Source organism: Eufriesea mexicana, unplaced genomic scaffold (assembly GCF_001483705.2).
Source record: "Eufriesea mexicana isolate 0111107269 unplaced genomic scaffold, ASM148370v2 scaffold3780, whole genome shotgun sequence".
Classification (NCBI taxonomy): Eukaryota; Metazoa; Arthropoda; class Insecta; order Hymenoptera; family Apidae; genus Eufriesea; species Eufriesea mexicana.
The window spans coordinates 1,352,505-1,362,936 of NW_016911795.1; the positions used below are offsets into that span (position 1 = coordinate 1,352,505).

The 10,432-nt window shown below is 36.7% G+C and overlaps 1 protein-coding gene across 6 annotated transcripts in view; it reads right to left on the reverse strand.

Annotated features, from left to right (window-relative positions):
• Window positions 1-213: 213 nt before the first annotated feature.
• osa (trithorax group protein osa) overlaps window positions 214-10,432 on the reverse strand; it is a 13,677-nt gene continuing 3,458 nt past the window's right edge. For 2 of the 6 annotated variants that reach the window (XM_017905419.1, XM_017905416.1), the window contains 17 exons: window positions 8,186-8,318; window positions 8,002-8,097; window positions 7,609-7,934; window positions 7,138-7,531; window positions 6,940-7,065; window positions 6,691-6,872; window positions 6,454-6,495; window positions 5,557-5,754; window positions 4,572-4,791; window positions 4,310-4,486; window positions 4,042-4,152; window positions 3,701-3,860; window positions 3,370-3,628; window positions 3,067-3,232; window positions 2,680-2,981; window positions 2,265-2,504; window positions 214-2,179 (listed from right to left, as the gene is read on the reverse strand). In XM_017905419.1, the coding sequence (XP_017760908.1) occupies window positions 221-2,179; window positions 2,265-2,504; window positions 2,680-2,981; window positions 3,067-3,232; window positions 3,370-3,628; window positions 3,701-3,860; window positions 4,042-4,152; window positions 4,310-4,486; window positions 4,572-4,791; window positions 5,557-5,754; window positions 6,454-6,495; window positions 6,691-6,872; window positions 6,940-7,065; window positions 7,138-7,531; window positions 7,609-7,934; window positions 8,002-8,097; window positions 8,186-8,318 (5,091 nt within the window). In that variant the 3' untranslated portion in view covers window positions 214-220. The remainder of the gene's footprint in view (window positions 2,180-2,264; window positions 2,505-2,679; window positions 2,982-3,066; window positions 3,233-3,369; window positions 3,629-3,700; window positions 3,861-4,041; window positions 4,153-4,309; window positions 4,487-4,571; window positions 4,792-5,556; window positions 5,755-6,453; window positions 6,496-6,690; window positions 6,873-6,939; window positions 7,066-7,137; window positions 7,532-7,608; window positions 7,935-8,001; window positions 8,098-8,185; window positions 8,319-10,432) is intronic. The other 4 variants (XM_017905417.1, XM_017905418.1, XM_017905421.1 and 1 more) reach the window with 4 other exon arrangements.

Below are 10,432 nucleotides of genomic sequence, written 5' to 3' on the forward strand. Positions count from 1 at the left end.
AGATTTTTCACTCTCTATCTCGCTCTCACATTCCCTAAAATGAATAGCAGCAGCAGCAACTTTTGTTTACAAGTTGTCTCTCTGTCTTTCGTTTGAAAACAAAAACTGATCATTAACATCATCATCACTTTTTGCACAATGGGGGCTAAACAAACAAACACCCGCGGGTCAACCAAGAACAAAAAAGAAGAGGAATATACCATTTGTTAATAAAACAAAGTTACGTGCCCCTGGAACACTGGAACAATACACGAGCAACGATAGCGGCCACTTGCTGATCTAAAATTTGACTCATCACCAAGGCGAGTAACCGTGATTCGTGTTGTAATAGCAGAGTTCTGTTATCAGGATGCCTGGCGAGGTTCAACAGCGTGCCGGCTGCGCGTCGCAGCATGTCCAAACTGGTGCCCATTGATTCGGGATTATCACGTAGTGCAGCCAATCCGTGTTGATTTGCAACTCCTAATGCACTCGATTCTGCTTGCTCGATGAATGCCACTAATAGCGCCACACAGGGTGTCTGTAGAGCAATCGTACGAGCTACACCGCTGTCTGCTGCAGATAGGAAGTGGAGCAGATTTACGCCGAACTCGCGAAGTACTTGCTCCTCACTTCGGCAAAGTAACCTGGTCAATACAGAGCAGAGTCTCTGGAGTCTCGAGTACGGAGGTGTTGCGACCACGAGGTCCACATTGCATTCCGTTACGCAAAGCTTGCACAAAGCCTCCAGTGCTAGTCGTTGTGGCGATAAAGAAGAATTTGGACCAACTGTGGGAAAAGGATCTTGTCCATGAGCCGCCGGACACACTGCCCAATGCAGAAGGCCATCCAATACCGGCCGAGATATTTCTTCTGGGTGTTGACTTAGATCCATGTGACCGGCTATGTTTGCAGCCATAACGAGGACGTTTTCTCTGATGTGATGCAAGAAATCCCACCACCACTCACTCTCCCCTTGTAAACTACTACAAGAGTCCGCAAAGTCTGCATCTTCTTCGCGATCGTAGTTTCGCGTCTTCTGCGTCCTTACCGGGTGCTCATGATGCAGTAACAACAACTTACCGAGAAGACTCAAAAACGTAACGTTTTTGGCGAATTCAGCTTCGTTGCCTGGAATAAATGTGAGATTCCTTAGAATTGTAGACAAACAAACGCAACGTCGAGCCAGATTATCTTGTGTCTCTGTAATAAGGTACAAACTCGCTTCATCCCTCGAATAACTTTCATCCTCGTAATCGCTTATTCGTCTTCTTTTCAATGTACCTGCTGGATCTCTTATTTTTAATTTTGGTCCCTCCTTATTATCATCTTTTGTAACTGATTCTTGTTCCTCGCTCTCCATTTTAATCTCATTTTTTTCCATCTCGACGTTGTTCGTCGCATCATTCAAACCGTTTTGAGTCGGCATAAGTTCCTCTTCAGACTTTTGTATATCTGCAAAGTGCTCACCCATATTGTTATTCACCTTTGCTTCGGTGTCACATTCTTTCTTAAACCCATCGTTCTTTTTTTCGAACAATTCTCTGGTAAGATCATTCATCTCGACTGGTTCCTTTTTAATCCTTGACAAAACATCACTCAAGGTCTTTGTCTTTTTCTTTTTGTCCAGCTGCTTCTTTTCGTTTATTTCTTTTGGCTTTTCCCCGAGTTCGATCGTTTTTTGAGAAAATTCTGATGCTTCGAATGTACCAGGATCTGCTTTGGTTTCATCTTTCGAGTCTGTACACTCTACCTCCTTTTGTAGTAGTGGTGGTTTCTCGTCTCGAAGGAGACGCGCGAATGGTACGGATCCTATTTCAGATTGAAAACACGTCACTATATACTTCGTGGTATTATTATCGACTTGCCAGGGTTCAGTTTCGGATTCACATTCTTGATGATCCCAAGACCTCCTTGTGTCTAGAACAAATAAATCGTCATCTCTTGGAACAATCTTTACTGGACGACCCCTTCTGGACAAAAATGTATAATTCGACGATGAAAGCAATTTTGTTCGATCTTCAGGATCAATGGGACGTGTCACGGCACCCAAATCAACTTCCGGACCATCTGCTGATTGGTTCCAATTACGATCGTCTTCGTTTATCGATGATTCGAACATATCGGATAAAGAACGTGAGAAATGTTCCAGTAGAACATCCAACAGCCCAGGCAAGTGTGCCAACCCGAAATAACTTACCTGCAGAATTCGTTTCGTTATCGTTTATTACTTACGTTTATTGATCGTTGTGAGAACACAAAAAATAATTAAAGATGAAACTTACAGAAGAATCATCGAATAATAAAATATTTAGTACGTCAAGAGCCCAACAGCTTTCAGCTAATAAGCCTGATCTCAAAGCCATCATAATACGCCAAGCTTCTATCGGTGCTACATCAGCACGAGTAAGTTTCCGCCGTTTATAGAGAAGTGGGGTCACTGCTTCCACACTGTCGGGAGGGAATGTCATTTCTCTTTTCGATGTAGGTTGCTGGTTAATCATGGGATTTATACCAAGTTGATTCTGTGAACCAACATTAACTTATGAGCAAAAACATAGGTAAAAAAAAAATTAAAAAATATTAATTATACCAGAGAGATTATCAAAAGAAATAAAAACTAACTAAAAGAATTAAAGAAAGGAATTAAGAGACCTAAATAACTAATTTAGAGAAAGCATCAATTACAGAATAGATTACCTGATGATTTCCAGGTGCAGGATAAAGAGGGGACGGTTGATTTGAGTAACGATGATCCCACGGTGGAGGAGCATGAGCTATAGCATTCAATGTCGGTTGAGGCGTAGTTCTATTTGGTTGTTGACTACCCCACTGTTGACTATTAGCAAGTCCTGACGAAGGTGTAGAAGAAGCAGATGGTGGTGTTTGCTGTTGTGGCTGTTGCTGTTGTTGCTGTGTCTGAGATTGTGGTTGTTGAGATGGATATTGAACTCTATTATTTCCACTACTACTATTGTACTGATTTGTTGTATTTGGCCATCCTATAATTACCAATATTCTTTATAATATACTTATCCATATATGTTAATGTATTTGATTATCGCGTTAATATTAAAATTGATTTACCTGGATATGCTGGTCGTTGTTGATTATACTGAGAGTACTGTTGGTCTTTGGCAAAATCTGGGTGACGTCTGGGTGGATTTGGTCCTGGCGGTGGTGGCGGCATATTTTTATTCGCACTTGTACCACCTGAGTAAATCTGTGTTCCTCCAGGACCTCCATATCCGCCCTTTAATATTGATCATATTTGATTCAATGACACAATAAAAAAATATTTATCGTATGTTATGATATAATTAATATTAAAAATTAATATATAAAATAATATTAAAAAAATAAAATAGAAAAAAGACAATATAATATTACTTGTTCCTGTCGATAGTAGTCTTGAGGGCAAGAATAAGAAGCAGCAGCAGAGGGTTGTGAAGGTGAAGAAGGTTGACTGGTTGCCGTTTGTTGCGGTACAGTAGCTGGATGTGCTTGTGGTGCAGATGGATAACTATTACTTCTTGCATTTGGTGGTGTTCCCGCTGAATAATTTGCAGGCTGTTGGCTACTACTATATCTATTGTATATATCTTGTCCACTAGCATTATTTGGCGGTATATTTCCCCCAGGGTATCCTCTGTTAAAATGTTCAAAAATTACACTGTATCTATTCTTTAAGCAAGTAGTTAAAATGGTTTTAATTTTTAACCTGTCAACATCTGGTACATAAGGCGAATAATGCGATCGCGGTGAATAAGGTTGGTTGAATTCTCCTTGTTGGGACAACGTGTTTGCTTGGGGCCGAATGTATTGATCTTGAGGATAATTTTGGTAGGAACCTGTATTTTGGTAACTGCCTTGTTGTATGCCTTAAATGGAAATGAAATTGTTTTAAAAATATATCAAAATGAAAGTGTGAATAATGTTATTACACATAATAACAAAAGTACACTAATAAAATAAAGATATTGTGTAAGAATATTAAAAACAAACACAGAAAAAATAAATCTTGTTGTACGTTGTGAAAGGAGACAAGGATGAGAGAAATACCTGAGGCTCGTAGCGGACCAGGGTGGGGCGTTGCGTTCGACTTGCGAAAAAGGCGTCCCACGCCGTCATCGAACGGATTCGTGCTATTCTGCCCGCCCTGGTTCAAACCACCTACCAGAACATATTCTCTCAACCGCAATTCCTTTCACATGTTTGGTAAAATGTTTACATCAAACACTTTTCCAAATTAGACATTATTAAAATTTCATATATTTGATATAAAATATTCCAAAGTGGTGGAACTAGAAAATAAAAAAGAATTTCTTACCTTGATGTGGAGAAGGTGCACTACTTTGACTGGGTGGTCTTGGTGGAGGTGGTGTGTAATCTGATGAAGGTCCCCCAGGTGTAGCACTAGTATAACCACTCTGATAACTTCCATAACCATCCATGGAAGCATTGCTTGAACCAGCAGCTGGGAAAGAATCTTGTGAATTGGAAGACCCTAACAATATAAAAAACACAATACACAAATTGCTAAGCTGAAAATACTAAAATAATATTTTAAAAGAATATATTCAATACTTTACCTGGTGAGGGTACGGAAGCAGTTCCTTTTGGTGGTTTCTTTTTCGAACCAGCTTCAACTTGATTTATGATAGGTTGAGGATCAACTCCTCCACGATCAAAATGACATTCATATGCCAACAAATGCTTGGTATAATGTTTTCGTAGTGTATATGCTGCACTGCTACTTGCACCAATGCCCAATAATCCAGCTATATCTTTCCATGTTTTGTTTTTGGTCACCTATAGAAAGTTATGGTCAATTTTTTCATCAATATTTATTCGATTGTTCTTGTTTAGCAGAGAATCCAAACAGACAAAAATCTGCATCTTGAAAACGCAAAATAAAACTAAAAAAATATATGAAAAAAATATTACGGCAGCTAATCTAAAAAGAAATAAAATACCAATTTGATAAAAATAGTCGCTTTCCTCTTTTTTGTCTTCTATACATATAAATACCTCAATTCCTGATCATGCAAGTGTGAAAAATTAAACGAGTAGACGAATAGGAGAGTACAATCGAAACGAATTACCGTTATTACATTGATATTAAAAGTTTATTCTCCGCTGAATATTAGAATAATTCCATATAGCACCAAGGTTTGTAGATCAGGGCGTTTTCCATACGCGTCGAACGACTACTTTAAGAAAAGACGAGTTAAGCTTCCTTTTTCCTCATAATTTTATAAACAGTATATAAAAAAAGAAAAAACACTATGTAGCAAAAAAATAGAATGTAAACCATGCACAATTCAGCGCACACAGAACAAAGCATGTTTTACAACTGTATATGTCAAATATGTAAAAATAAAACTGTCAGTGTAGTTGAGAATGCCAACAGAAAGGAAAAGAAAATCGGATGACTTTGACTGTGTCATCAATGATTTTTTGGTATGTATAAAAATATATACACACAATATCAAAATGAACAAAAATATGAAACACATAGAATTATAAAAAAAACTACTATAAAGACACCGAGGGCTAGATGGAACTACACTGCACCTTGCATACCTCCATGAAGCCCCCCCTATCTTTCACGTAGAGGTATAGCCGAAATAGGTCGAGGGGGTTCTTGGAGATGGTAGGACAGCTAGTAATTGGTGTTCTTCGTTCTTCCATGAAGTTAACTAATTTATCCAGCCATGTTCTTCGGTCCATTGAATCATCCATTTCGTACAGCTTTGCTAAACTGTCTGGTTTCTGAAATTATCATTATGAAACTTGTTAACTTCTTCTATACTAAATGATAATCCATGATTTTTCTTGTACACTTTGATGTACTATTTTTTTTAAGGATACTCGTTTCATATACAATGTCATTTAATTGCTTATGATAATTAAAAATTATATTTTTATATATATATTTCCAAGTAAAATAAGTGATGCCACAATCCAAATTTTCCATGCAAAAAACGTGCTGTTTTTTCTTTCAATTATTTTAAACAATAGTTAAGAGAAAGAGAAATATATGTATCATGCAAAAAATAAAATGTAAAATCGTATCTAAAAGATTAAAAGGTAAAAGAGACAAGGAAAAAAAGAATAAGCAGCTAAAACTTTCTCAGAACCTATAATTTTTCATTTTCGAGTTTATATATTTACTTGGTTAATATTAAAAACTATGTGATGTAGATAAGCGTGTGTACGAAATATAACTGTTGTATAACAACTTTTTCTATACAACATTACATTGTGATAATACACCGTTCGGTAACGCAAATGAAACATAAACGTGTCTATTAAGATATATTATTAAAGCAGAGAAAGTTAAAATAAAATATAAAAAATATTTGCTAAACAAATGTCAAGATGTTTAGATTAAATGAAGCACAAAGCATTCAGTGTAAATAGTATGTTGTGCAACAGTATAATAAATACTTATAGTGAATGAACAGTAACCTTAGATCTGTACGGGTCTTGAGCCACATGACTGTTAAATACCTGTAAAATATATAAAATATTGAAAAATTGAAGAAAATTGTCATATAAAAACACATTATCCCTGATCGTACATCATTCTTAGAATTTTTGTGTAGAAATATTAAAACATGCAATATAAAAGTACAGATATACATACGAAAGTAGTAACCATTATGTCAGATTCTTAAGGATCATATAACGAAACGAAATACATACAGGACTAGCGGGAGTACGTGGCCAACCAGGACTGTTCATATCAGGATATTCTTCGTGTATCGAATTAATACTCGCAGCGCCAGGTGATGGAACTGTACTCTGTGGTGTAGTTGGATGGCTATGGTATCCTCCTATCATTTCCTTCCGTACCTTTGGTGTAAATGTTGGATCTTCGCCAGAAGCTACATTGCAATAAAATTATGCGCTTTATAAGTAAGATATAATGCATTTTTAATATTATGTACTAACCAGCTGATGCGTTTGATAATGTAGACTGCTGAGAACCTTCATCTAAAGATGTACCATCGGGACCAGTTGTTATAACAGATGTAACAGTACCACTTGAAGTAGAGGTAACATTTATAACTGATGTACCTACACAATTAAAAAATGTTTTCAATTATCCTTATATCGAACAAATTACACAAAATGTAAAAATAAAAATACCTGAAGCAGTAGTAGTTATGCCACTATCATTAGAAGTTTCGGTAGTAAGATCTGCAGAACTATGGCTAGTTGGTGTTGGTGCTGAAGCAGGATGAGAGTTTGGTGTAGTACTTGGTGGAGGCATTGGACTTCCCTCATGGTTGAGAGGCGGTGTAGCCGCAGGAGTATGCAAATGTGGTACAGATGAACTGGTTGGTGGTGGCTGACTACTAACGTGATTAGGCGATGGTGGTGGAGGACCCATTGAACTTGCTGGTGGACCCATATTACCAATCACAGCTACTCCAGGAGTACCTGGTGGTACCATACCTGTTGTACTACTACTTCCATAAACTTGAGGTGGCCCTGGACTAGGTGGCATACCTGGTGGTACACTATTAAATCCCATTTTATGCTACAAAAAAATGATACATTATTTTTAAATAAATATTATATAATATTTTAATTATTTCAAAAATATAGCTTGCTTACCGTATATGGAGGATATTGCACCAAATTATTGGGTCTGTTAGAAGCCTGATATTGATTATTAGGTGGTGGTTGTGAATTGGCTGGTGATGGATATCCTTGTGGAAATTGTACATGTGGACGTGGAGGTGGATAGGTACCTTGCGCATGATAACCCCCAGGCTGACCTGCAGCCGTTCCACTAGCTGCATATCCCATACCACCACCCATTGGGTTTATTCCACCAAGACTTGTTGAACCGGGTCCTGGTTGAACAACACCAGGACCAGTGTTATTCATTTTATAGCTATGCATGTGTGGTGAAGGACCCAATGGCTGCTGATATGCTCCTGAAAATATATATTTTCATTTTTATGTAAAAATTTTTTATGTAAAAATTTTATATTTCATATTTACCTTGAGTTGTCATAGGAGAATGACTCATCCGTGCTGGTCCACTACCATCTGATTGGCTACTTGACGGACGTGGAGGCATCTGAACGTTTTGTTGACCTATAAGAAGCAGAAGTACAATATTTTGTTCAAAGGTTTAGAATATTATTTAGAGTCATACTAGTGTAAAATATAAATTGAAACAAACCAACAGCAGGGGACATCGAGCGAGAACCTGTAGATCCTGTAGGAGAAGGGGTTGGTCTCATCCCCTGTGAATTTGGTGTTCCTGGACAAGCAGGTCCATTCGAACTATCGTTACTGTTTTGTCCAGATAATTCCTAAAATGTAATACGAAAAAAATTATCACAAATATTTGCACTAAAGAAATACTTCTATAAGGATTTAAAATATAATTAGAACAAAATAATATGACACTTAACATTAAAAACTCTACTTAACTTTTTAATTTAACTACAAAATTTATAAAACTTATATTAATATGGTATATAATATTTTTTTATAGAAAACGAATAAGGTAACTACAATTAAAAAAAAAAAAAGAAAACTATAATCAGAATTATGTAAACAAAAAATACTTTTGAATAATTGTTCAATGTATGCTATTATTTTTCAATTGGTTTACTCAATTGCATATCTCACTAACAGCATAAAAGCCGTGTTAGCAAGTCAAAAACATACGCGCGCGCGCGCGCGCTAGCGAGCGCGCGCATATATATATAAAACTAAGAATAAAATAAAATAAAATACAATAAATGCTTCATTCAAAACTTCACTTTTTAAAACATAACATTCACGTTTCTTTTATGTGTGATGTTTTATCTGTTGTCACATTTTGATTAAAAGAAAATTGAGAAATGCGCTTTACACACGCTGCCGCTCATTACTAATCATACGATGCAACATAACACGTCATACACACGCGCATGTTTCAACGATATTCTGCATATACGCGCGCGCGTGTATTAACACCTCGAATAGATCGTCACAATGATACATTGAGAGAGCGCGCGGGTACATTAGAAGAGAGAAGGGGATTGAAGGGAGAACGGAGGGAGATCAAGAGAAAAAGAGAACGAACGTGAAGGAGAGAAAGATAGGTGGGTAAAAGATAGTAAGATAAATGGATAGAGATAGAAAACATATGAGTATGAAAGATAGAAACAGCGAGAGGTAGAGGGAGATGCAAAGAAAGAGAAAGAAAGAAAGAAAAAAGTTCATCGTTACACCTACCAAGCAGTGGACAGTTCATCCGTACAGAAGACGATTCGAGACTTCCTCGGATGTATCACAGAACGCATAGTATATACTGTGTCGGACACAAGGACTCTCGACATGACGCGAGAATCGAAGGAGAGGCGTTACCCCGCGCACTACGACAAAACCCACCATAGACTCGTATGTTCCCCGTACGATTTTCACATGTTTTACAAGAATCTCATGTAACAACGACACACTACATTTGATCATGTGTAATCAAGAGAGTCGGTAGTTTAATAAAACTACATGAGAACGGGCATAATTCTTGTCTGTCGCTATAGAACTGCTGTTGGTTCACCGTGTACTTCGTTCGACCATCGCATGTTGTGTCAATAAGTCTCAGTGTTTCGTATCGTGGGTACAACCCTTCGATACGATTCTAAATTGGTTACGTTCGACCGTGAAGGCTGTATTTAATAGGTTAGAATCGGACAGTTGATCGTTTACGTACGTGTACGTGGCCGGGAGTAACTAAAAACGTGATTCTTTTTATCGAGTGTTCCGTGACTTCGGTTTACAGATTTCGCGTCTAGCTGCTCGTTGGAGGGCGTTCTTTCGTGGCGCGGCAAGCGTTCGGTAATCGTCGGCTATTTCCGTCACTCTTCGATGAAGAGTACCCGTGTGCTCCAAAAACCCCGAGAGAGTACACGAGAAGGAAAACCTCTAAAGTCAAACTTCAGAAAATATATCTTTCTCACTAAATAAATTCAATAAATATCGTCAAGTAACTAAATATATAATCTTCATTTCTATTAACAGAACATTTTTGAGTTTAGCTATATCAAGTAATATGTTAGTATTATAATTTAATTTAAATTCTGTAATTTGAAACTCCTAACTTTCTAACTTTCAAAAATTTAGTTCAATTCACGTTATATTTTATAAATTTGGCATATATATCATAAACAACGTCATAAAATATTATATTATTGTGTATTATGTTATAAAATAAATAAAAATAAAGTGCAAACAGGTTCATATTACTAAATAACGATATTGAGAATATTATGTAATAATATTGTTATCTTAATGATGCCGTAATATCATTATCACGGAAAAATAGATCAAACGACAATCTTCCTCAATTAGAAATTATTTAATATTTCTGAAATCTCATAGAAAACGTGATTTATCTACTAATATATATATATATTTAATAATAAACAATGAAATT